Here is a 27,615-nt window from a genome sequence, read left to right on the forward strand (position 1 = left end):
TCGTTGCAGTTTATGACTACAGCAAGGACAAGGACGACGAGCTGTCGTTCATGGAGGGCGCCGTCATCTACCTCATCAAAAAGAACGACGACGGCTGGTACGAGGGCGTCTGCAATGGCGTCACCGGCCTCTTCCCCGGCAACTATGTGGAGTCCATCATGCATTATGCCGACTGAGCAAACTCCGCCAATCAGACACAGAGCACCAATCCACAAAAGCATAGACAAGTGCATTAAGATGAAAGCTCGTTTTGTAATTGCATCTGAGAATAACAATCTTTTTTATACGAGGATAAATATGATAAAATGAGATGTGAGATGTTTATTTGTATTCTGACCGTAGATAGCTGTCAGTTTACTTTACTGTACTTCACCTCACAGGTTGCCCTGGATTTTGTGTAGTGTGTTCCCGTGAGTGTCCATCCTGCCATCTCTTTTAATTATTTTTTTACCAGAAACAGGGGCAGACTGGGATAGGTGGGATTCACATGTTTTGGATCATAAATTTTCTGACTGTGCCATTCCTATAGCCTTTTACCGACCGACCAACACTAGGCGAACATTTTTTCAAATAGGTTTTCCAATAGAAAAAGTACATCAAGGTACTACTGGTCTTTTTTGATTCCTGAAACGTAAATTTTAGTGCAAAGCATGCGTACAACTTGCAAAACATGAGAACTGTATTGTAACATAAGTACACTTATGCTTCTGTTGTGTCGTAATGCGTATCTTGAGCGCTGTTTTAAACAAAAGGTTCAAATTATTTTTTAATGTTTTTTTTTTCTAGATGCTCTCATTTGTATTTTTTGCATTTAGTATCATATTTACACCATGAATTTGTACATCTGGCCCTGATTTTAAACAGTCTGCCAGCAGACTGAAACTCCTGCTTGGGTCTGTGTGCTCAGTGTTGGGTTTGATATAAAAATATATATATATATATATATTAAAAACGCACCTTCACAGTGATCAGTTACTGCTCTGTAAAGAGGATGTAATCCTAAATACTGTGGGACTTTTGGATGTCAGTACCAACTGATAATTGCAAATGGCCAGTCTGGTGACTCTAAAGGTGTAGTTTTATCATTTTTGATAATGTTAACTAGAGCCTGACCAATACAGAATTTTCCAATGATATTTGAGGTTTTAAAAGTCCAATAATCGGCAATATTTTTTTTTCTCTCAAACTTGTACAGAAGATTTTTCCTTACATTTATGTGTAGTTATTTAAATTCCTCACCAAGATAACATGACATAATGCAGTTTTTGTTTTATTGTCATAGATAGTACTTTGAACAAAAATGCAAGAAAATATATAAAAATTTTGATTAAATGACAGTTAAATATATGATCCGTCTGTTTGTTTTTATCATTTATCGGCCGTTATTAATGCTGATACTGATTTATCTGCAAATCAGCCGATAATATTGGCAAGCTGATTTAATCCGTCAGGCTCTAATTTCCACAACCAATGACAGTTGACCAATGCAATGGGAGTGGGAGGACATTGTTTTTCCATGTCAATCAGTGGACTAGCCAATCATTTCTTGTATTCATATATATTCATAGAGAATTTTTCTTCATGACTTTAGGTTGTCATAACTCAGGTTTATTGTATAAAAGTTGGTCCCATTCTTCAGTAGTAATTCTGAGGTGTATGTACAGTGTAGGTTTTGTGAATTTGGCATTTTAGCAGGCAGGCCAGAAGCTGGAGGAGGCTGGGTTTGTTCAGCCCCGGAGATTTAGCGTGATGACTGTCGGTGGGCCGCTGTTTTGTACAGACACCTACTGGGGTGTCTTACTGGATCTGTACCTTTTTAATACATGTCCAGCCTTTTGGCCACATTTCTTCCCAAAGCAATGAGGACCATAAGTGAGGCACTTGGTCATGGATCCTTTTCAGAACTGTGTTGAATGCCTTAGCTACTGGTCAGCTTTGGAAAACGCTGGAAGTGTGGAGCTACATGGGAAAAAAAAAAGTGCCACTGTCCCCCTTAATTTGTATATATAAGTGTTGAAACTGTATGTACAGACTTTTATAATAAATAACCCTTATATCCAAATGTTACTGTAGTGGATGGAGAGACAACTTAATAAAAATCATTTTTATTCGAATACATGACAGAAGTGTATTAAGGCCTTGAATATCGAAAACATTGAGAAGCACCGCACCCTCGTCATACAGGTCACAGCTGAGTAATCTCTCAGGCCTTTGACCACACAGCTCTCCAGGGACTTCGAATCCCCAGTGACATTTCCACTCCTGTCAACCCCTGGAGTCAAAGACCCTCCCCAGTCATGGAGGACAGAGCATGTAGTACCGTGCTGCCTTAATCATCTTTCGTTCCTCGTTAACCTTTGGCAGGTCAAGCAGGGCGGGTTCCCCCTGCTCCGCCACACGATCCTGGAGCTGCCTGGGTTGTCGGTGGGATGGAGGGGGCGGCGATCACTTGTCCCGGCTCAGGACCAGCCCCGTCAGCTGGATTAGCGCCTCACGCTCCGAGGATGGGCGCAGCTGGCTGATCTGCCGGATGGCCTCTTGGCAGTAGCTCTGGGCGAGATACAGGGTCTGCTGGACGCCATCGCTCTAACGAGACGGCATATGTAAGTGGCCTGGCAGACCCACCCCCTCAATAAAAACAATCTGATGTCACGAGTTTGACCTCACCTGAAGAACGTACTGCCAGGCCCGGTCCACATCCCCACTGGAGCCAAATCTCCTCATGATCATGGCATGCAGCTCAGGAAACTGCCAGTGGTGGGAAATATTATTTGTAGAGCTAATCAAGTACATATCACTATGCAAAACGGATTGCATGCCATCAGAATGTGGTACATCCAGGTCAAACTGATAAGCCAGTAAACAATTCTGATATTTAGACAAACCAAATTAAATTTAGCATTTCAAATCAGTAAATGTCAGCTTTGCATATTAAGTACATCTGGACCTTGTGGTGTGCCAGTACTGCTCAGTTCCAAGATGACAGATCAGCAAGTCACACGCACACACAATCCTACCTGCTGACAGGCAAACAGAACTGGTCCTGTGGCCAGGCCAAGCTTGAGGTCAGCAGCAGAGGGCTTTCCTAGCTGGTTTGCACATGATGTGAAGTCCAGTATATCATCCACCAGCTGTGGGACAAACCACCAAGGTTATGTACCAAGACAGACAGAAATTTAAAGTCTTCATGGTACAGCCATCAAAGCCTCCAGGTAGTACAATTCAGCAGGGCACACTTATGCTGTACAGCTAGAAACACAATTACCTGAAATGCGATTCCGATGTTCCTTCCGTACTGATACGCAATTTCATGGATCTCAGGGTCAGAGCTAACAAGAATCGACACCTAATGCAGGAGAAAATGGCCAAGTTACTACATTTGACACCGTGCCCACCAATCCCACACGGTCACTGCAATTACAGGACGTACATACTGCTTTACAGCTGTTCGCGATCAGACTGGCGGTCTTCTTGAAGGTTTTCTCGAGGTAGTGTTTGAATCGCTCATTCTCGTTTTCTTTGGATCCCAGCTGCATGAATTCACCTGCGAAGTTCAAATCTGGTATAAATCCCAGCTCTCAATGTCAGTCTTGTCCAGAGGAAAGGGGATAGTGTTGTGATTTTTGTAATTATGTAAAGTATAACCGTCACGCAGACTAGAATGAAGTCCTTTCCAAGCATAAGCACGAAAGGGGCTGAATTACCTCTCACCAAGTCCTCAATGACTTGAGACAATACTGCTACCACGGTGTTGTTGCCAATCCGGGCAAGAGCCATGGACGCTGCAGACAGGATGAAATCTCCAGCCAGAATCGCCTGCAAAGCACAAGAGAAGAAAACCCTTGGACCAAATCTGTCCCTATAAAAACCAAGGATTTAAGCCCAGTTATAGACAGTATCGGATCCACTTGGTACTCAGAGACAGGTCTCTCTTTTAGCCAATAGAAACTGTGGTTTCGGCAGTAAATTTGGAAACACTGAGAAGTTGTGGAATATCTGAGGGCACTTAGGAAGCCAGAGAGATGACCACATGCTCACAGGCTGACCTTTCTCTCGCCCCAGACATTGTTGATGGTGGTTTTGCCTCTCCTTATGTCAGACCCGTCGATGACATCGTCATGCACCAGACTTGCCGTGTGGATCATCTCTGAGATCATCGCTATAGAGCGCTGGGCTGGCAGAAGATCACTAACAAAACCCAACGGGCAAAATTATTTAGTACCATACGTGGGTATTTGAACCCTTCTAACCCTCCCACCCTATAGCATTTCACCTTGCTTTACTGCATACCTACCCATCTCGGTGGCTGTGGAGGTTACAGGCACGAGCCATCAGTACCACTATCATAGGCCGGAAAGCTTTGCCCTTCCCGTCAAAGTAGTAGTCACACAAAGATTTTAGCTCTGCAACAGATACAAACATCTCCTGCAAAGGGCACATTAATCAACACACAGAAACACTAATTAGTGCAATGGATTGTAAAAAGAGTACTTGAGTATTAGATCTGAGTCAATCACAAAATGATTACTTGTGTATTTAAAGTTACATAAAATTGCCTCGATATAAAATGTACAACAATAAATGTCACAGCTATATGCTTTATTCTGTACACTTTCACCTGGAAAAATTATACTACATCAAGCAAATGTTAAACTTCATTAACACCAAAGACACTAACCTTCTTGATGTCATCGTACAAGTTCCTCAAGTCTTTCTGTGCGAGCGCAAATGGGTCTTTCATTTTGGCATCGCTGTGAACCTCGCTGCAGGTACAGGCGCTTCCTGAACTGGGGAGCGACCGGAAATTATCCCTGAGTGATACAGGGAATCAAATTAAACCCACGGTAAGACCCCCCCCCCCCCCCCAACGTCACCTTTGCTACATTTGGAGGAAAAAAAGAAGCCATAAAACGTCGTGAATTTACCTCGAAAGACTCCTGAATTTCTTGACTGACGCTAGATTCACAAGCCTGTCCCCAGACAAAATCTGAAATAAATTAGTTATATGAAAACCGATCATTTGCCATAACCGCCTATGAAATGATTTATAAGACCACTAAATATATATTTATCAGCAAGGCTTGGTGCTGTCCAACTACATGCAGAAATGAATGGATTTTTTTTTGTCAGCGTGAAATTTACTTTGAATTAAACCAGCCGGCTACATACAAGTTGACACCGACTTCACCTGGTTAGACTAGCTGTCTAAGCCAACAGCCACCGAAGAAACAATTTCAAGATATTAGTGTTGACCTTCCTAGTTATAAACAGTAATAACGTTGACCGCCAGGTTGCTGCCTAAAAAATCTCTAAACAAATTAAATGAAGCCACCTAGCTAGAAGACAAATATTAATACTCAGCGGTTATACTGCCGCGATTTTAACACATGCAGGTAGTCCCATAAGCAACTAATAGCTGCATAGTATTGCACTGATACTAGCTTACTACCAGTTGACCTTCTTGGGGCTGACAGTACGCCTAGTGAATGTCTTGCACTTTCCTAAGTCAACTCGTTCCCCATATTAACTGTTTAACCCTTCTCCTCACCGACGCGGTCGCAATAGCAGCAGGACGTCCATTACCGCTACATACAGTATTTAATAAGGATATACCGGTACTACTCCCTAAAGTCCACCTCCAGCAGCGGCTCAATGGGAGCGCCATGTTGCCCGTAAACGCTCCAGTGCAGGTTACGAGAAGGAAACGGAATTCACGTTCGGAGCGTGACCAACCAGGAAACAGAAAAGTATAAACTACGCACCAATCACTGACAAGAGTAGTTACGACACAGCAATCCCAAACAGCGAAGCATTTAACTGTACCAATCAGAGAGAACGATACAAAATGTGAAACCAACGGAGGACGGTGGAATATTATTAGGCGTCAATCAGGGATAGTTGAATATAATGCGAGTAAATAATATTTACTCGCTCATGAGGTTTGAGTGACATTTTGTATGTTTTACACAGACTCGCCTTTGAGAACTTAATAAACCCATTAGAGTTAATTGTCTCATTGGCGTTAATCGTCAATAAGGAAGTAGCGACATATATTCTTAAGCATGTCGTTTTAAAAAATGCTTTCCCATGACAATATTGGGCGTTAACTTGATGAGTAGAGTAGTAATTCAGTTGTAATAATTATCTTTAATAATGGTCCCTAGGACGATCTATAGGTTGGAGGATTTCATTCACTACTTAAGTAATAGTGAACTACTACAACCCCCTTACGCTCCGATATTAATGCCATCAGGTATGGTACAGCCTGTTCCACAGTTTTTTTACACCTGTATTTGTTCTTTATGCACTGAAACCATCTTCAGTCTCAAATGTATTTTTTTTCCTCATAAAAGTTAAGCTGGGAGATTAAGCTGGCCCATTTACTTGGTGAATACACCAACACATAAGTAGCATTGTAATCATACTTACAAACCATTATCTCCCGAAGGGGTTTGTATGTCATAATTTCTCAGGCAGCCATTCACCTGGGAATCTGGAAATACTGTGCTAGATTATAAACCGAATGTAAATGTGAACTTCATCAGTGCAACTGACCTTCTTCATGCCATTACACAAATTCCTCAGATATTTCTGGGCAAATGTGAAGATTGGAGTATACAACCCTTGGCAAAATATTCTGGAGTCATCACTCTTAGAAGATGTTCACTCAGATTTGTTTATACTTTGTAGCAAATAAACAAATAACAGGACAGAAAACGATTTTTGTTTAACTGAAATTTTTGGCTTTATGGAACATACCTCAACAAAAAAATGTTAATTTTTATGGAAGGTATATTTTTGTCAAGATCGAGTAGAGGAAAAAAATATGGAGTCACCTTGTAATTTGCATTTCTAAAACAATGCAAATACAAATTAGTCTGCAGTTAAAAGAGAATACTTACAGACCTTAATTAGCTGTTGGACTTGACTAATTGAAAAGAAACATGGTCCCAATAAGATAGCTGTCATTTAAAACAATGGAAAAGATTATAAAACTTCAAGAAGAAAATCCAGAATGGTGTATGGCAAAAGATGTTGGTTGTTCCCAGTGAGCTATGTCTAAAATTTGGTGCAGTTATAAAAAATGGGAAGATTATTCATTTAAGAAAAATATGTGGTTAGGCCAATGAAGACATCAAAGTGTCAGGATTGAAAATCAAAGCAATATGCCTTAAAAATAGAAAATGCACAAAAAACAATTGAGAAACAAATGTGCTAAAACAGGAGTCAACGTTTGTGATAGAACTGTAAGAAATCAGCTGATTTACATACAGATAAGCCAAAAGAATACCATACAAGGTTACAGTGGGCTAGAAGCAGTCATGGACTGTGGATGACTGGATGAAAGTGATATTCAGTGATGAATCACGAATCTGCATTGGCCAAGGAGGTGATGCTGGAACTTTTATAAAGATGACTGCCTGAAGAAAACAAGCAAATTTCCCCAATCACTTATGATATGGGGTAGTATGTCATATTAAGGAGCAGGGGAGATGGCAATCATTACCAGTCAATGCACAGATGTACAGCGATACAATTTTTTTTTTTTGGTGATGATTCAGCGATTTTTTAGGATGATAATGCATCTTGCCACAGAGCATAAAGTGTTAAAGCTTTTCTTCAGGAAATGCATATCATCTCAATCACATGGCCAGCAAACAGTCCAGATCTCAATCCAAATGAAAATTTATTGTGTCTCCTTGGCCAGCAGATGTCGTTGGCCATTTCTTAAGCATCTAATTATCATCAAAATAATGTGTCAAATGTCTGCACCTGTCTCTACGCTTTCGGAAAAAAAATCCTTGTCACTAGGGTTGTACCCTCAAGGGTCTGCCAATTCTACCTTAGTTGTAGATATTAATGTACCTTTTCGTCTAATTTAAGGTACCAGAATGGACGCTGAGGAACATTTTTGTACTATTGGGGGTACATTAATGTTGTTTGTACCTTGGGGAACAAAACTATACCAAAGCTACAACCTTTTGTCAGACAGTAATCGTGCTCCATGTGTATATTAACCTTCCCTCACTGTATTCCCCAGCTTGGTCATGAAGGTCAGTGTTATTGTCTTCGTCCATGTAGTCACCCCTGTATCTACCTGTGAGAGTCCTCCGTCTATGGGTCCTGCCTCGTACCTCCTTGTATTCAGTTCTTGTTCCCTTCCACCTTTATTTTCATCCTTAGTTCCCAGTTTAACCCCTCGTGGTTCTGTTTTTTTTCTGGTTCTGTTTTGTATAATAAAACCCCTTTGTCCTGGGTCCACGGCTGGATTTGGGTCATTCCTCTCTCCCTGAACGTGGAAGAATACCGAGCTCTGTAATCGACCCAGCAGTCCACCCCCTTGGATCCCCCTGCGGGGCTCCGTATTCCCAGCAGATGGCATTCCTCATGTCCCAAGCCCTGAGAAGTTCAGAGGGACTTCTGAGGCTCCTCCTGAGGCAGTTGCCCACCCTTGACAGGTTAGGAACAGGCTGGCAGTCCTCTTCCCTGATTCAGATCCCCAGAAAGTTGAGAGGATCTGGGAGAACCTGCTGGAGTTCTACCGGCTGCTCTCCCGTGGCTATAAGCCGTTGCCGCTCCGCCCGCTGCAATCCCGCAACCAGAGGTCGCCGCTCCGCCCACTGCAATCCCGCAACCAGAGGTCGCCGCTCCGCCCGCTGCAATCCCGCAACCAGAGGTTTTTTTTTTTTTAAATGGATGATTACATAATTTTTCCCTACTTCATCTGGACAAAAATTTAAGGTATGTTTCCCGAAGCCAGAATGGATGGATGGATGGATGGATGGATGTATTTCTGCAACATTTTTTTAACATCTGTGGAAATGTAGATGGACTGTATTTCACTTTGCAGACAATTTGAATACCACTTTTTCATTATTATTATTTTGTTTTAATGTATTAATGTATTTAATGTATTTTACTGACCAAGTCAAACCCTTACATATACATGTAAAGACACAGCAGTCTGGTTATCCTGGAGGGCTATTTCCACAACCTGCTAAGCAATGTCACCAATATGTTATACTGTACAGCTTAAACATGTGCTTTAAACTCTGGTCTCAATATTTTTCAACTTAATATGCATTCTGCAATATATCTTTGAATCTGTATTGGACAGTTATAACACCAGTCTATCGTTTATAATCTGTCCTAGACAAGATGCAGCGAATATGGATATTTTTGTGATTAATTAACTACAGACTGGAAATAATGCCTGGATCAGCGCAGTAAGTCTGGATGGTTCTGCTGCAAAGTCGATTTGAAATTATAGTCAAGGGGGAGTGAAAAGTGGGATATCAGTAAATCAACAGTGGTGACATCAGGTTACGGAAGATGACATCAGGAAAGCACCTCCAGCTGTTGAAACAGTACTTACAGCTTGTGAAGGGTGTTATTGCTCCAGCAGAAAGAGGGCCAAGCGCAGCGGGTTTATACGGTCCAGTCGGAAATCGGGAGACAAAACTGCCTATGGTTATCATTGTGATGAAACACAGACCATGAAAAATGTTTTGTTTTGGTCTGTATACTCATGGTTGGCGATGAGCCTGTGCGCTCAGCCCAGCTATATGATGGGAGGGGTAAGAAAGAGGGAGGTAAGGCTGGGGGGGTGGTTATTATTAGTAGACTTCAATCCTTTGTTGAGTTTTTAAAGATTTGGATTACTGGCACACATTGTTCATTATAAACTGAATCGTCAGCTGTTCTTCCCATAGAGATCTGATTGGCTGTTGATGAACCTTTTCTTCCCCACTGACCTTGGGGTCAGCGGATGTATTTGGCCCATAGACTGATGATGCTGGTTGTTTAGTGGTCACTCGACTTCAGCCTGATGGAGTGAGTTTTTTCGCCTGGCACAGATGTAGTGGATCGTTCACATCCAGGAAAGCAAATTGACTGAGTGTCTTTACTTGGAATATTGTCTTCAAAATGTATATACAATGACTGTCCGAGTTATGTTAACAGATGTATGGTAATTTAATGAACTGTGTATGATTTAAATGTTACATTTTATTTTCAGTTTTCTGCGTTTTCCTTTTTAAAAATGATACATGCTAATTATCATGTTGTATTAAAATATGTATAAATATATTTCCCAGACCCTGAACATCCTGACCTCCTTTATAGGGGTTTTCGCTTCTTCTGCATCGCTAGCATCAGTTCTGACATTAAGTCTTCACCGGCGGGCGCTGTGGCAACAGGGGTCATCCTCTGTGGGGGAGCAGGGCTCATCTTCTTTGGTGCAGGAGCTGGATTTGGCACCACTGCGGGTGCGGGTGGGGGTGGGGGAGGGGGTGGCGGAGGGGGTGGGAGAGTATGGGATTCCTGTTCACCAGGGGCCGGAGGAGGCGGTGGCAGGAAGTCGGGGGGCAGCTCAAGCAGGTGGTCTGGAGGTGGGGGCGGAAAGTCCATGGTTGGTGGTGGCGGTGGGGGGAAGTTTCCGGACTGCGGCTGTATGGTAAGTTTGTCTTTCTTGGGCAGAGCCGGTGGGGGCGGTGGCGGTGGTAGGGTGGGGTCCGGAGGTGGCAGTGGCAGGGAAGACAGGTCACTGTGATCCTGTTAAGGTGGACGAGAAGTGCATTCGCCGTTAGATAATGTCATACTCGCAGGGGACTGGTAATCTGGCAAAAGACACCGGCACGCCCTGAGAGTCACAACTGGAGTGAAACTTTGACTCGAAGTGGGAGTCCTAACTGTAGCAGTAGCTGAAACTAAACTGAGTCACGGCCTACTGATATATGACACCCTGGGCCTCTCCTTCTGCCTGGCATTAAGGAGCATCTGAGGGGGGTCGGCGGAACAGCCCCAAGGTGACTTTTTCAATGGGGTCCCAGAAACAACAACCCCCTCCCTGGCAATGTCAGATGTCTCACTTCATGGAAGCTTGTGGATGCATAGATGTATTCAGCATAGAACCAGTAACATTTCATTGTCATGCTGTAACAACGGTCCACTCACCTTATTCTCAGCCTGGGTCCAGGCTTCAGAGAACGCCGTGGCGAGGGGGGGCGGCCCTGCGTGTCCGTTGGCCTGAGCCGGGGTCTTAGCTGGATCAGGAGGGAAAGTGAGCTGAGAATCGCCCGTTTTGAGCAACTATATCCATCCATAGATCTCAAGAGAGTGATAATATTGAAGCAGGGTGTAGAGAGGATATTGGGAGGAGGTAGGATCTTACCAGCCGGGGCAGCAGAGGACGTGGAGGTGGAGGGGGCTGCACGGTTAGCGAAGAGGGACGACGTCGTTGCTTTCGAAACAGCGGCCTTGTAATTATCGTACAGCTTCACCCCGTACTGAGAAGAGGGGGGAGGTAGTTCATCAGGTCATGGGAGTGTGACTCTGTACTGAGTATGACTCATTAACACTTTGTTCCTTTCATTACTAAAGTTTTAAATGTTTTAGATGAGTCGTACGTTTGCATCTGTAAATCTTGATAATGCATGAACCACATCCCATGAAAAGCGCATGTATTTTGGGCCTCAGACAGCCAGGGCGTGTTCTTAGTGTCACATTATCGCTGCGCAGGTCTCGGTTCCAGGTGTCGGGCTAACCTTAGCGATGCGAATGCCGGTCACCCAAAGCGTCATGGTCCATGCATCATCACAGCACAGGTACTTGATGTACTGGGATTCTTTCTGGATCTGCGGGTGCTGGGAGGGGAAGATTTGAGTCACTAAGGATGGGAAACCTGCGGCGACATGCTAGCGTGACACCCTGCGATGGCACCTCCAGCACTGGCGATCACTCTCGCAGACCGCTGGACCACTAATCGCTAATGTGGGTAACACCCACATCGTCATGGTTCTGCAGTGACATAGCTCTTCTTGACCTTTTTGAGTAACTCTCTTTCTGAGACAACCCCCAATATCCCCCCCAAAGATCCTTATCTCTGAAAACCACATTGCTGCTCTTCCCCATAATGACCACCAGATGGCGCAAAAGCGTCGCGGTTTAGCCCCCAGTTCAGTCAAATCCGTAGAGATGGAAGTATAAATATTGTTTGCGCCGCCACTGAGATGGTTCCGCGTACTGGAGCTCAGTGAGTACGCTGAGCATGCTGGGAGCACTGGTAAATAACCCTTGTATGTGTCCTGTAATGCATAAACGTTTGTGCTCCCGAGTTCGCGTGTACCCTGACCTGTGTTGTATGTGTAATCCTGGTGTGCTCTAGTGATGTGTAATTATCCGTCGTGTGTGCTCTACTATCCTTAGCGTCACTTCCCCGTGTTTCTCGGCCGTTCTGTGCTTCTGTGTATTGCTACTTTGTGCACAGTCCTTTTCTGGACTATATAAAGAGAAACTGCGTGCAAAATCATCCCTTCTCGTCTTTCTCCATCGCTGCCCCGATGCGTCGGTATGCCAAGCGTCACAATATAATGCCGATGTCAGAAAACGAAGTCTCTTACTTAAGTTAAGCTTTCAGTATTTATTTCACCGGTTTTGATGTACCCTCCCCAAAACATCATTACTACAAAGCGATTTCTCAGAGTGCGTGGGTGTGGTTCCGTATGACGCATGCTCATCAGAATGACGACGGCGAGACGAGAATGGACTAGAATCAAAATGATTCCCAATTTGGTCCTTAGGGACCCACAGACAGTCAATGTTTTTGCTTCCTCCCAGCTCCTGGTAGGGAGCAAAAATGTGGAATGTCTGGTAAGGAGCTCAGAGGGAGCAAACACATGGACTGACCGTGAGTCCCCAAGGACCAGATCGGGAAACACTGATCTAAATACATGATTTTGATTCTAGTCCATTCTCTACTCATAGCAGTAGTATTGATGCTTCGGCGGGTTTTATAATGAGCACCAGAGTAATACCAAGTACAAACTTTCTCATCACCTCAGGTTTGTAGCAATGTAAGAAAAGTATATTAGAAAAGAAAAAAGTACATTCAATTTACCCCTAATGCCCCAGTAAAACTGTGACTTTCATTATTGCAAACATACATGTTAACATCTTTATCATAGTGTTGGGTAGAAGTTTTTTTCTTTGAAACAGAGAGCTGGTAAATACGCCAAACATTTGCCCAGCAAGCTTGCGAGTCGTAGGTGTTAACCATGCTGTGAAGCGTGCATTGGTGTGGACCGGCATCCCCGGTTGCCCTGCAGTTCTGTGAACTGCGTGTGGTGTGATTGTGTCGCCCTTGGACCCACAATGGCAGCAGGAAATGTCATCAGCCTTTCAACCGTCTTGTTTTTCTCAGACTGCGATGAAGCAGCACAGGCCACGTCATAAACGGCGATTCACAGTCTCTTCGCACCAGAAACAGAGTGTATAACCCATTTCTTAGCCCTGCTTTTTTGAGCGTTTGTGTAGGATGAGATCATTGTTTGTTCCGGCACCCCTGTACAGGTGACCGAACATGCTTTTGGTGTCCTGCTTGACAAAGTGATGCCCACACTAAACTCGAAGTAACCCAGGGTTTCTCAAACGCACAGTAGGAAAAAAAATGGTGTTTGGAGGACAGGGAAGGGGTCATACTTAATACTGATGGTTCGTGCCTTTGGCAACATCTGTGTGTATCAAACCTTCCTGCATTTTGTTTTTGCTGTAAACTCAACCTCAGTTTCATTGTTGTAAACTGCAAGAGCAAAGCAGTTCAGATTGTTGATCTGGTTCACATCACCCTTTTGTTACCCCCCCCCATCAATATTATCACATCCTTCAGTGACCCTCGCCAAAATCGTCTTGCAGATATCAGTCTGCTTCAAGAGAACCTGACCAAGGGTTTCAAAATCTTACTTTTCAACTGGGCTGAAGCAGACTTGGTAGCACGCCATGTTTATGCAGTGAAAAACCCACCACCAAGGAGTTAAAGCAGCTCTATAGCAATGCTGCTTGCATATGAACAGGAAATTATTTTGAATGGTATTATTAGCTGAGGTATCCTGTACTTTGCTTATGCGTGGTGGAGAGACCCCCCCCCCCCCCCCCCCCCATGAGGAAGAACTTGTTTAACAGTGACATGATCTCATCGTGAACTTTTTGGGCATTTGGTTCATTTATTTATTGACAATCCACAAAACAATAGTATGTGTGTGTGTGTGTGGAGGTGGGAGTTTGACAATTTTACGAACACGTCCTGGTAATTCTTCATATTACTAAACTTTATATTCTTTCATATTGTTTGTCCATATGAAAAACACATTACCAAATCTATCAGTTATGCTGACAATAGGGAATGAGGTGGACTAGTGGTCTTGCTAAGGAGGACTGGCTTACCTTGAGGACAAAGCAGAAGTCCGTGGGCGCCTTGTACTTGTTCTTGTACTCCTTGCCATAGTAAATGTTGACGTTGTCGAACTGCACGAAGCACGCCAGGTCACGGGAAGTCTGTCCAGAAAGAGGCAGCAACTCTATAAATCGCTATCAGTCCCACAAATCTCCAGAAGATTGTATTACCAGCAGTGCACAGCCCCTGTTCCTCCAGTGCACGCTAATGTCTGCACACATTGCGTGGTTCAGCCAACTTGATGCTAAAATTATGTACTCTGTAGAAAGCATAAACTAAGATGATGATGTTCAATGTAAATGTAATGTAGTGTGACTCTGGTATCTTAAAAGGTCACTTTAAATCAGCCTCTGTCAGGCTGTCCTCAGGGGTCATCTCAGACCAATAATGGTATGACCCTCTCGGTCCTCCTCTGTGGTGTCTGCTTACACTGGCCCCTTTAACCCCCCCAGGACAGAAAGGCGGGGGCTTTGGGGCAGCACAGTGCCCACGGCAACCAACACAGATCTTCTCACTCCTGTTTGTGAGTCTTTTATTCGAGCAGCACCACCATATGGAACATCATGGCAATTACAACTCAAATTGGTCTCTAAAAAAAATCAATACTCATTAGGTTTAGGGGAGTATAGCTGTCCCAGCAAGGGCAGGACTGGTAAAACCTAAAAGTGAACCTGGATTCTTGGACCTTGATGTTTTTCAATATGCCATACTACTCTCAGTGTCTGATATCTAGTTTGGGGGGAAAACCGAGATGTTTTAATCAGCCTTGGGCTAGAAACACCCTCCTGTCAATTCCACAATGTTCTTGAGCTCATGGCTAATGTTTATACAAGTGTTTTTGTTTGGGGATGGGGGTAGGTTACGATCCTGTCAACCGCAATTTGTGGGGGGTGGAGGGGGGGGGGGGTGTAGGTTTATACCCGAGCTGGGGGCTACACGAAAGTGTTCCTCACCTTGGTTTTCCCTTTTGGAACATAGTAAATTCCGGATGCCCGTAGCAGAAAGTATCGCTGCTTCCACGATTTCTTCCCATCCTCCTTCAGATAAAGGACTCCCTCCAGGTCTGGTACAATAATGGAGGTCCCGCAGAAATTCTCCTACATTGGGAAGCAAGCCGTGATGTGGCAGCTCACTTGACATTTATGTTCCTGAGCCTCATAGTTCCACTATACCAGGGGTGGGGAACCTGATCCATGGAGGGCCGGTGGGGACCCACTGTTATTGGCTGATTGAGAGGTCATCTCAAAAATCTGCACCCACACCAACCCTCCATGGACCAGGTTCCCCACCCCTGCACTATACCGAAGGTCATATTCTTCATGACCCCCCATTCTTGGGGTGATAGACGTCTGTTTTAAGACTAAAGAGAAAATAAGCCCTCTGCTTTCTAGATGTGTCTCCAGGACGACGAGCAATGGGAATCCTTACCTTCAGGAGTAACTCCTTGTCTTTGTCTTTCACGTCCTGGAGAGCTTTTTTGTCTTTCTTCCAGAGGTAGAAGTTCTACAGAGATAAATGAATGAAACAACATGTGGCCACTGTGTGAAGAACTTCACTGAAACAAAGGGCATGATAGTGACCGATGAACGGACATCATCCTCGCTAGTAACCAGGAAGCACTAATGGAATCTATAATCATCTATAATCACCTGTGGTATAAATATCCAGTAATGTGCTGCATTAAACCTGATCATACTTGTTGTTAATTATACAAAGAGTTGCTTATGGTTGTTGTGTTTATCATCACTAGTTGCCAGCAAGTATACCGGAAGTTATAGGCATGGTCAGGTTTAATGGCACTGAAATGTATATTCTTAATGGTTAAAAAATGTTCTTCTCTTGCCAAATTTTGAATCACCCTCCTGGATTTTCCATAAGCCACCACTGGAGGACATCTGAAACATCACTCTGGCAACCATATAGCACTTTCAGAGTTATGAAAGTGGAGAAGGTGGAGCTGTCTGCAAAAGCTTAGAAGGAGGTCTATGTAAAGGGAGGGGCTCTTCCACGCTCTTCTTAAGGGTCAGAAATCACTTGTGTCAGAGGGCTTGTAGCGCGTAATTCTCTGTACGAACGTGTTCCATGTCTGCCCCACTGAACACGATTTGGGCGACACACTTTCAGTACAAGAAAAAAAAATTAGAAAGATTACCTGTGGGTTTTTAAAGACTGCATATTTGTCAACCTTCTCCAGGAAATAGATTTTGTTTTCGCTGTCTCTCGTCCATGCGGACAAGGTCTCCACTAAATGTTCATGGTCTTCAAATCCTCTTTCTGATAAAAAAGAAGGTGATGTTATTATTTTACCCTCCAACAACTATATCAAGTACACACACCAACTGTTCTGAGGGGTGTCTATTAAGGCACTTCCCCCCCCTCGCCCTGCGGTTCACCACAGAGACTTTTTCTGACTTTACAGCATCAACAGGGGGGGGGGGGTTGGGCGTGGTGCCTCTTATACTCAGTGCATAATGTACTAAACTAGTGGTGGCTCAATCAAGCCCTGTGCTTGTGTCGACACCCATAACTGCTCATTGCCCATTAGCAGAAGACAATAAGGGGCAGCTTTGGAAATTTCCACAAGGCTCTGGGATGGAAATTAGGGAAATTTATCATTGGGTGGTGACACTCATGGTGACACGGCAGCCTTAGCGTGCCACTATGAGTAACTCAAGCTCCACCCCACCCTGCCCCCATTCCACTTATGGTTCAAGTATGAAAATGGGGCAAAATGCTGTTGTGTCACACCCATAGATAATCTTGTAAATAGTCACTTTAATATTCAGCTCACAGACCAAGCCCCATCTTCCTTCCTATAGAAGAACATTGACTTTAGCAATTGTGGGCAGAGTTGGGTATTTCAGGTTCAGAGAGTAAAAGTCCAGACCGGGATTTTGTTTCAACCAACCAGTTGAGCATAAAGAGTCACAGTCACAGAGTACTCAAGTGGTTGGTTGAACCAAAATCCCGGTCTGGACTTTTACTCTCTGGACCCGAATTACCCAACTCTGATTGTACGACATCATTATGTCATGCAGTACAAAGTAGAGAGTTCTAGCTGTGGACATTTACCAGTCACTTTTATCCAAAGTGACTATTAGAGGGGAAGGTTACAATTATGCATGTTCTCAGGGATTCGAACTCATGATCATTATTCTCTTAGCAAAATGTTCTACTTGCTGAACTACAGGAGCGAGTCGTCTTACCGGTGTTTAGCTCAGGGTTGGTCTCAATCAGGGTCCAGTCCACGCTGCAGTTGCAGTGTGTCTTCTCAAAGAGGTTGTCCAGCACATCTCGCACCATCTGCCTTTCGTCCACCATCAAGGTCTTGGAAGATTCATCGCTCATGGTGACCTTAGTGACGAGCTACGGCGAGATGTCAGGGAGACGTGGACATGTGGAAACTGGAGGTATCCTTTGACATTGCTCTCCTGGCTCATGTGCTAGTTAAGATCATGACCCTCGAGGGAGTCATCCACTCTAATACGGCCCACAAAACCCCAAAGAGCTACTCAAATGGAGGGACCTTAAATGATAGGGGCAATATTTCAATGTAACATTGAAAAATAAGTATCCTCTTAGTCTGGAGACCAGTGAGCTGGGTCGTTTGATGGAGGAAAATGTGCCATATAAAAGTAGATTATGTCACATGATAACTGATACTGATAACTGGACCCTCACGAGGAGAAGAGGTGGGATGATGGGAGATATTCCTGGAGGGCTGTTGCAAGTGTATATTGCTTCATTGCAAACAGAAATGGTTACTAAACAAGTAGAAGCACACAGACCGAAACTACACCAAGGAAACATGTATAAGAGATTAGAGGGAATTTCTTCTGAAGAAGCCCTTTCACAATAGAAACTAGGTGTGCTTTAAGACAACGTGTGGGGACCCAGCTTCCTTTTTCTTCTACTTCCTGTATTTCCCAAAACTGATGTCAGCCATTTTCATGCTAAGAGTCCAATGAAATTCATTCACAATGACTTGTGAGTGGTTCTTGCAAAAAAGATAAATATTTTGAGCTTCTGTCATATAGCATTATGTCACACTTAAAACCGCGTGCCAACTCTTCAGCCATGACCCAAGAATGACATCACCATGAACGATGGGACTTGGGGTGAAGGAAGCTGGATTCTCACTCATTCCCACTAGGCCTCTGAATTGAAAGCGATGTGAAGATGTGGCCCCAGGACTGGTCATTCCATGAGATCACTGTGATCATATAAACATAAGGTAACAGATGCATTTTCTTCTTGTGATTACTGTGATTGCAACCCTGAACTACCATTTGGGTTACATTATTTATTGGAAGCAAATTATCTACTGTAGCATTTCTCAACGCAGTCCTCAAGGACTTCCAGGTTGTCTACATTTTTGCTCCCTCCCAGCTCTCAACACACCTGTACCAGGTATTTAGTGTTCTAAGTGGGGGGAGCCAAAATATGGACTGACTATGCATCCCCATGCACTGGGTTGAATCTAACCTGTTATAGAAGTTGACTGTTCCATTGCCAAAGACGCAATGTGCTACCAAGGGTCCGTCCAGAGATGCCTGTTTTATTTTCACATGCCAGCCGACTGACTCCCCAGGCCAGAGGTGCCAGTAGGACCCTAGCACACACTGATGTTCTCCCCCACGCCTGGCCCCCATGCTCACCTTCTTCACTTTGGCCTCCTTCAGCTTCTCCAGAGCCTGCTTTATTTTATCTGCTTTGGCCTGAGCCTCAGCATCCTCCTGGAAAACAAATAACCGTGGAATAAAATGTGTGTTTTACATTCACCTGTCACAGAAGATTAAACAGCACTTTCCCAGTGTTTGGGATATGATCTCTTCCACCACCACTAAGGATTAAATTTGTTGCTAACAATAGAGGATTTCTTTTGAGATCTATATATATTGAGATTTAAATATGATCAAATACTGCCAACAGATCTTTTCTATTTTTCCCTTCTTCCGTATATTAGTGTTTCTTTACCATAGTTCTGGTTTACTGCACTGTGATAATCATTACGCTACTTTACCATAGTTGGCCAGCATTGCTGTTTAAAGTCACAGTGTCTTCTCTGGAATGCAGCATGTGAATGACAGCTCCATATACATGCTCTTAAGGTTTTTTGTACCATCTCTTTAAAGATAGTACCACATCATATAAACAGCACCGAACAGGAGCGAGGACCCCAATTTACCGGCAGTTGTGGTTTGAGTGCCGGAGATAGGGTGGTTAAATCCGGGGAGGGCGCAAAGGCCGGGATGCTGGGGCCGAGGTTGTTCTGCACAGCAGGGTGAGGGGCTGCATGGTCTTGAGTCTTTGCCGGGGGTGGCTTAGGGGCCCCACCAGCACTCTTTGCCTGCGCCACGCTCTCCTCCACGGCATTGATCTCCGCCACCAGGTCAGCCATCAGCGCATCCAGGTCATTGTCCTCCAGCTCGTTCAGGGATGCTGGTAGGGTGTCCAACACAGGATTGAACGAATAATGAATTAGAGACTTCAGGGCACAAGACTTCCAATTGCTTGGGTCAGTAAAGACCCACAGTCCAGGTTTTGTGTTATTTAGCACTGTCTTGTATTGCTCTGCACTATCTGCATCATTTTTTAACTTTTCTAAGCGAGTAAAGGCCTTTTCGCACCAAACGCGGCACAAAAAATTGAGTTGAATTTGTGAAAAATTTGGAAGCGAATTTGACACATCGAAATCTTTCACACAAAACATAATGTGAAATTTTCACAATTGATTTGAGAAAAGTTTGTGTACCAAAAGGAACTGTCAAACTAGCAAGCAGCACTGAGAGCAGTGAGAAAGTTTTTTTCTTCTTCTTTTGAGTAAACAAATAAAAATAAAAAGACAAATATACTGGATACTTCCAATTCAAAAAAGGTTTATACTTTATAATGACTGGTTCACATGGGAATAAAGAGCTTTGGGTGTATCGATCTATTATCAGTTAAATAACTTCAGGGAATATTCCAGAAAGCGGGATTATCAGTATTTCAGGCTAAGCTAAATTAATAATAAGAACATGGCAGCAACATCATCTAACATCAAACATCAAAACAGAGTTTATTGACTATTTTTAAATTGATTTTATTTAATATTGATTGCATACATGTCTATAAATCAAGCAAAATAAAAATATTAATAAATAGCTACAGTCTAATATAATCCAAGGCACATATTATAAAACCTTAAAAAAAATAAAGAAAAATCAACAGAAACACAAGCAGCCAGAACAGCTGCAAACAGCATAAGCCTCATGTCCCCAAAAGACAGGATAGTATGGATTCTTTCGATCTTAGAATATTAACATTTTTAACTTTGTAAGTTATAGATTTATATTATTATATGGGGCAGGATATGAACCACTACTGGCCAGGGCCGCCCATAAGCAGGCAGAAAGGGATGTCAGTGGTGTGTATGGCTTATCATCAGGCGTGGGTTTTAAACCAAACCAATGGTTTTCTTTGTATTCAAAAAAAAAACAACTGATCATGTGTAAAAACCGACATCCTATTGGTTGTTTTTTTTATAACACATCTGAATACTGCAGAAATTGAGCTCTTTCCGAATAAAAAAATCATGGATCTCGACAATGCAAATTTGTCAGACTTGGTATGAAAGCCATCAGAGAAATATGTTTATTCATTTCAGAATAGTGTCGTCAGGCTTGCTGTGAAAAGGCCTTAAGGCTGAACAGCATTCCAGTGCAGCTGATGCACATAACCAATAAAGCTCCTTTATACTTAAATCTTCAAGTGCTATTGAAATTGATAATCTAGGCCCTGTGTTCTAAGATAGACTATATCACAGTCGAGAGAAAACACAGGACTGCGAGGTGTCACTCCCCTTTGGGAAGTAATACCACAATGGAACTTGGTGAGCTGCTGTGCTGTTTACCTTTGAGGTCTGTAAAACCCACGGAGAAGTCCATGTCTTCGGATGAGGCAGGCGGAGGCTGCGGGGGCTGCGGCGGCTGGACCTCAGCGTCGAGACTCTGCAGAGGGAGGACAGGGACGCTCGTCACAAACCCATAAAACCAGCACCGTTCCCATTGGAATCAGTTTTTCTTCTCATCATGAAATACAGGAGAAACTCACATGGGAAGGGGCACTTCCAAACCCCCTAACACCATACTGAATGTCTTCCCCAATGAGAACAGAACTATAGCTACAACATACTCATGATTTTTGATTTGCTGTATCCTAAAAATCAGTGTGTGATTTTGAATGACAAAAATATATTACATATAAATGATGTAAATTGTGGTATGATGGTATGGACTTGGATGCAACCTTACGGCAGTGTGAAAAAACTGAGGATAAAGCTCTACTAGCCTGACCCCACTCTGTGCTCCCTAGATGTTTGCTCAGCGAATAGCAGCCTTTTTGGGTTCCTGCTCTGTTTGGAAGGTGCTGGGTAGCTTTCCTTACCATACTAATTACACTTATATCTGGGCATTCATTGGAAGCTCAGCCTATCCGCCTTTTGCCCACTCAACTCTTTGACAGCACATATGTTTGTAATGTGCTGTTTGTTTCACTTGCCGTTTGCTTTAGACAAAAATGTCAGCTAAATAAGAATAAATGGAAACGTAAAGCGATTTATTATGTGGGGGGACTTAAAAAACCATCACCCAACATTCTTCTGGACGAACTCCTGAATTCAGTAATAGTGTAAGTTCAAAAATTGCATGTGAATTAATGGTCTTTCAAAGGGGAGTAATGGACGCAAGTATTTTATGTGTCATTTCAATGAAAAAGTAAAATTGCCTCAAGATGTTTCTTTTCCCCTAGTGGAAGAAGAGGAACAGATTCACACAGTACTTTTCCACTTCTCATGTCTCAATTTCATAGGAAAAAAAACACAGGAAATTTGGGTATTGGAGGCAATCAGAGCAGAGTTCAGAGCAGCGTCATGTGTTAACACTCAGCTACAAACGGAAGCGTTAAAATGTGAGTTTGACCCCCCAACCAACTGAGGAAAGAGGAGGATATATGATGATCTGTCCCTACTGAGCTCTTGGTTGTATCTGTAACTTTTTAAGACGCCCAAACATTATCAGGAGAAACAAGACACATGGAAGATGTCAGTTTGGTCACTAATTCTGTTACAGTCATAAATAATGGAAGGTGGTTGAATCTGATTTGAAGCTCCTTTCTGTTTGGCTGCATTCCCATTGGAGATCTGCCCAACCAATCGCGTCATCTGAGGCCAGCCGTTCCCGTGGAGCTCACCTGGGTCAGGGCATCCATCTCCCCGAGGAGGTCGGAGAACATGGCGTCGATGTCTTCCATCTGTCAGAGACAATGAAAGGGGTGGAAGGTCTGCTCAGGTCTTCGTGTTCATGAAGACCATCATTGGGAACATTGGGTGACGTGTAAAAATACCCAGGATAGATTTCTTATATACAATATGCTGGTCACTCTATAGTAATCAAATCAACAACTAGCTGTAGTCATGGTGCATATCAAAACTAAAGCTAGATACTAAGAAACAGGATCTAGCCTTGACCACAGAGCAGGAAGTCTAAGCACCTGGACAGGGACGAGATACACTGAGCCTTAGATGCATTAATCAGATACCAGGTGAAATAACCAGCCTCCCGCAATCTCACTCTTCTGTAAAGCTCTGCCATCGAGCTAGGAAACTTGCATAGTCTTGCTATGCTCTGTTAAGACATGTAGCCTTGGAGAAAATCCTATTGCTTATGAAAGATTTAAGCACGCAGGAAACATGATTTTCGTGAAGCCACAAAGACCTGTTTGAGCACAAAAAACAGGAGAACAAGCTTTTCTGTTAACATTTCAGGGGTGAAAGATAATGTGTTGTTTTGCTTGTCTACTGAGACAATTTTAGGGCTTTGGTTGTAAATACGCTGCCCAATTTAACAGGACAAACACTGCGATGGCCACTAAAAGCAGCATGAATGCGGTTTTGTTTATAATAGTCTAGTAGCCTCTTCTGTGCATTGATGTGATGCTGCCCTCGGTCTCAGAAGTTCTCAGGAAATAAATCAGTTAACTCTAGATCACCTCCCTCCCCCCACCAGGCCCCTCCCTCCTGTCACAGCCTCTCCAGGGCCACATATGTGGGACTTGTGCTACTTCACCATTTCCACAGACAGCTCACAGTGCCCGGGGCATCGAAGGACACTGGATCTGAACAGACTACAATGGTTCTGACAGTGTAAGTAATCCTAAAGTGGACCTGGAATGACTGAATCACTCGAAATATTCCCTGGAAAACAGCTCAGATTATCACAAGGCCCAGACAGTTACTCTGTTGACAATAATCACAGGACTCAGATCGCCACTGTGAAGACACTATTTAGAGTTCTTTTACCACAAGGTGTCAAATTTCACACACCATGATAGCCAATTGATGCCATCCTTATATTCCAGAACAGATATGCTTGTTGTCCTGAAAAGCGTTGTGTCTTTGTATGTATGTAAACAGTAATGCTTTGCATCGCACTGTCAGCCAGTCTGAACAACATGCCCTCAGGAAGTGGTTTTGTCACACAGCTGGAGGAGCAAGAAACAGGAAACAAAAGATAAGTAGAGTATGACTAAATACTCAGAAAGTGAAGAAATTTGAAAATAATTAGTGGATTTTTTATGGATTCTTTTTAAAAGAATCCTGACAAAATCATCATCACAAACAATGGAATGTATAACTTTGATGTCTTGTACCTTTCTGCCTCTACTGATTAAATTGAAGATAATAAAATGACATAAACAAAGAAACAATACCGCTTATGGTTTTTCCACCTGGGCTGAGTGAGAACCTAATTTTCCTTCTCGAGTAGAACGCCATAACTTCTTCTCAAGACACTTGGTGTGCAGATGAGGTATGACATGCAAATCAAGATTTTTCATATGGTTGTACAGAACCACATCAACTACTGGCCGGATGAGTAAAACCTCGGCCGAAGTTAAGCACCTTTTCACAGCTAAACTGTCTGCAGCAAATCCCTGCTAGAAAAAAACATTGAAATCTTAAATAATAGAGACTTATGTTCTACAAAACAAAATCAAGACTGGACAACTCAGCAGACAGGATGGAGAAGCAGCCAACGACTGAAAAATCATGTAGAGAACAGAGATTGTTACAGTTTGAGAGCCTGCGGAGGAAAGGACACCTCTATGGTAGCCATTTGGGTGCTTCTTCAGAGCTTCAAAGGAACCACCATTCTCTCAGCACGTTCAGTAACGCAAATACAATCCAAGTAGAAATTATTTTCCTTGAGGGGAAAACTAAATGTATTTCATGTGTTTTCTGACTTTAATATTGGGGAAAAAAGCTAAATATTTTTATGGACACATCATGTTTTCATATATATTTCTGACAAAGGCTCTCCAAATGGCGTGTTTAGATTTAAAATTTAGTAAATCTAGCCTCATAAAGTGGCTCTATGTGGGGATTTTTAAATGCTAACAAATCAACTGATCCGAATCCGTAGTCACCAGTATGCTGACAGTCGCATGCATGCATGTGAAGTTCTGCTTGCAGCTGGTCTGCAGATCAGGGTTGCTGCTGAACCAGAATGTGGCACGCCGAGGTTGTGCGAGAGACGCCTAGATGGGTCACATCCGTCGACTCTCCACATCAGCATGCAGCCAGCCAACGACTCACGGAAGGGGGCTTTCATGGTGGGGGGGCACACTGCCATCCCTGATTCAGGAGGGAATTTTATACAATGTGGGGGAATCTGACAACTGGCTGTGAGGCTCGAGCAACTTAAAGATGGACGGAATTTTTATAATTTGGGTGTTTTAGAAAAGGAGAACAACAGAAAAGAACGTAAGCAGGAGAAAGGCTTTTCTGAAGATCTTCACAATGCATCCCATCACCTGTTAGGTGAACCGTGATCAACAGAGGTTGCGGTGGTAAGCCGATGTGAAACGGCCTCCAGTGTGTTGTGATAACCCTCTGCTGAACTCACTGCTTGTCACTGAAGAAAGGCAGGGGGCTGGTGAACGTCTTCCCCAGCCCACTGAGGGTTCCCGGTGGGACAGTCCACAAACCCAAACTGAAACGCGTGTCATTGTCCTTCCCGAGGTTTGTCTAGATGATCTACGCCCCATGGTGATCACAGCGACTGTTGGTGAAGTCAGCCTCATGACAACGTGCCAAAGTACAGGTAAGACACACGACCGGACAAAATTAATGAATAAATCATCCTTCTGAGCTGCTTATTCTGCACGGGCCAGACTGACACCTGTCTCAGGAAGAACAGGATTTCCAGCACACTGCATAGCCAATTATTATTATTATTAATAATAATAATAATAATAATAATAGACAAAAAGTTCTAGAAAAATATAGATGTTGGAAATTTACCATCCAGCTTGGCGAATGTTCATGAATGCGGGTTTTCAAAATGTCGGCATGAGCCCTGAAAACGTGTCCCGAGGGAAGGGACATGCACAGCGCTGTCACATGACCGCGGGCCGAGTTCACACGTGCCGGCTTTGGCACAGAGCAGATGGAGGGATGCAGCTTTTTTGTCATGCAGCATGCAGGGCCACATGCATCACCAACTGCAGCCATGCATCACTGCTGACAAACCCCTGACCAAAATAGTAATATTTACCAGCTAATTTTCTCTCCCAGTTCAACTTCAAATACATCCCCACCACCCCACCGCAGTAAAATTCATGACACCTGCTTCATACATGCAGTTATCCAGTTATCACACCGCTAAGCTTCCCCCGTAATTGTTAACTTTTGCAGTGGCCCATTTCACTGCACAAGGGCATACCGTTACCTTAGTTTTAATCTTTAGGTATAAAATCACACTGCTGACCTGCATGGTCATGCCAGTGCTGAGAGAGAACATCTCAACATCGAAAGCGATAGCCCAACCAGCATCAGACGCTCCGAAAGTCGCACAACACATTATCTCACAGCATGCCAGACACCAGAAGGCAGAAAATGTTCAAAAACTATAATTTCACACTTACCTTTGATGTGAATCTTCTTGCTTAGCTATTTGAAAGTCACATATAACAAGGTATCTACTGTGTGTATATATATATATATATATTTTAAGTATATAAGTTCACCACCGAGGCGTAACACCACAGTGTTCTGTGTCTGCCTGCCAACGGTTAGCGATCAGCTTCCTGTATTTTGCGGAAGTCAGGTCTGGACCTGTTCACATTCCAGCAGAAGCCTGAAGCTGCCCATTCTCAAGGCGGGGGGGCTCTATCTCTCATGAACGCATTCCCATCCCTCTAACCAGTGAGCCAGTGAGAAGCTGGAAGCTGGAGAACCGGGAAGCCATGGAGTTCATGCGTTCGTTGAGAGACCTCCTCCTCTTTAAACAGAACGATACCCCCATCTTAAAAAAAAAGAAGACATTTATCTTTGTTGACCACCCAGCTTTCTCTGCGCATAACTGCTTTCTTTGTTTTTAGGTCTGGTACACTGAGATAAATGCTTCTGACAGCTGAAACAGCAGCAGGAAGGTGGGGGGGGGGGGGGGGGGGGCATGCAGAGATACGAGTGTGATTTATTACAACACACTTACATGTCGGTCTGTTGCGACACAGCCAGAGCTGTGCCTCTCTGGTCCAGCCATGTCAACTACTGCAGAGCACTGGATTGCAACAGATATGTCGCATTAATTGCACATTTTTCAGCTGGTCAGTGGAAGAGGAACAGGGGAAAAATGATGAAATGGAACAGAACAAAAATCCCCAATGAGGGGAAAAAATAAGAGAAACAGCCAATATATTAACTCAGTTTCATTTTAGTTTTTTTGCATATTTAACTGTAAAACAGAAAGGCTACGAATGGCAGTTTACTGGGGTAGAAGCTAAGTAGTAGTATCTAAGTAATTAGCCCATCTAATAAGGGAATATTAAAGACATCAGTCATCCCTCCTGTGATGTCATGCCAGCACAACCAGCAGCATGTTTCTGGGATCTAGCCAGTAATGGACAAACCCCCCCTCTCTTCCAGAAGGCACTTTCAAACTATTCATTAAAATATATAAATTTTGTTCAACATTAAGGAGGAGAAAAGAGGAATCTCACCAGCACATTTGCTGTCCATTAGATATCCATCATTAGCTCTATCGTTCATTGTTAGGGTTTTCAGTGAGCCCTCCACCTCGGAGGACAGGCAGACCATCCTCTGAAGAAGCAAGCTGTCAGTATAACAAGGCCCAGCCATGCCACAGGGGCAACTCAAACATCACCAGGTCACTGGGCATTGACACTTTAAAAAAACCCTCCAAGGCTGAATCAGCGGCGGAATTGGTCAATTCATGTGGCAAGTGCCAGAAAGATAGAATGCACATGGCATATGAGATGAAATATTCTAAATCACCAGCATTCACCTGTTTGCTAACAATAGGACTACGGCCTCAGATATGGGA

At 43.5% G+C, this 27,615-nt stretch overlaps 3 protein-coding genes across 15 annotated transcripts in view; 1 reads left to right on the forward strand and 2 right to left on the reverse strand.

Moving 5' to 3' along the window:
- The window catches only part of abi1a (abl-interactor 1a), a 32,104-nt gene extending 29,986 nt beyond the window's left edge, over window positions 1–2,118 (forward strand). For all 10 annotated transcript variants that reach the window (XM_023823445.2, XM_023823447.2, XM_023823436.2 and 7 more), the window contains one exon: window positions 1–2,118. In XM_023823445.2, coding sequence (XP_023679213.1) covers window positions 1–176 — 176 coding nt within the window. In that variant the 3' untranslated portion in view covers window positions 177–2,118.
- Window positions 2,090–10,097, reverse strand: pdss1 (prenyl (decaprenyl) diphosphate synthase, subunit 1). Of its 4 annotated transcripts, none has more exons than XM_023823450.2 (11): window positions 8,099–9,839; window positions 4,926–4,987; window positions 4,679–4,811; window positions 4,295–4,425; window positions 4,047–4,188; window positions 3,705–3,816; window positions 3,435–3,544; window positions 3,266–3,346; window positions 3,018–3,131; window positions 2,668–2,748; window positions 2,090–2,586 (listed from the first exon to the last, which is right to left on the reverse strand). In XM_023823450.2, exons 1-11 carry the CDS (start codon window positions 8,381–8,383, stop codon window positions 2,446–2,448), a joined length of 1,392 nt encoding a protein of 463 aa, XP_023679218.2. In that variant the 5' UTR covers window positions 8,384–9,839; the 3' UTR covers window positions 2,090–2,445. The 4 variants fall into 4 exon arrangements, 3 of the variants coding, with proteins under 3 accessions (XP_023679218.2, XP_023679221.2, XP_023679219.2); XM_023823453.2 differs by having other exon boundaries at window positions 5,549–8,240; XM_023823451.2 differs by lacking the exon at window positions 8,099–9,839 and adding an exon at window positions 5,614–5,715.
- apbb1ip (amyloid beta (A4) precursor protein-binding, family B, member 1 interacting protein) lies at window positions 9,989–26,664 on the reverse strand. Its single transcript, XM_023823435.2, has 14 exons — window positions 26,195–26,664; window positions 22,463–22,522; window positions 21,126–21,222; window positions 19,419–19,672; window positions 18,889–18,966; window positions 17,437–17,596; window positions 16,383–16,504; window positions 15,659–15,733; window positions 15,184–15,327; window positions 14,221–14,331; window positions 11,547–11,645; window positions 11,174–11,288; window positions 10,957–11,045; window positions 9,989–10,554 (listed from the first exon to the last, which is right to left on the reverse strand). The coding sequence occupies exons 2-14, from the start codon at window positions 22,520–22,522 to the stop codon at window positions 10,120–10,122; spliced, it is 1,839 nt and encodes a 612-aa protein (XP_023679203.2). The 5' UTR covers window positions 26,195–26,664; the 3' UTR covers window positions 9,989–10,119.
- Window positions 26,665–27,615: the final 951 nt, after the last annotated feature.

Source organism: Paramormyrops kingsleyae, chromosome 1, assembly GCF_048594095.1.
Source record: "Paramormyrops kingsleyae isolate MSU_618 chromosome 1, PKINGS_0.4, whole genome shotgun sequence".
Taxonomy (NCBI): domain Eukaryota; kingdom Metazoa; phylum Chordata; class Actinopteri; order Osteoglossiformes; family Mormyridae; genus Paramormyrops; species Paramormyrops kingsleyae.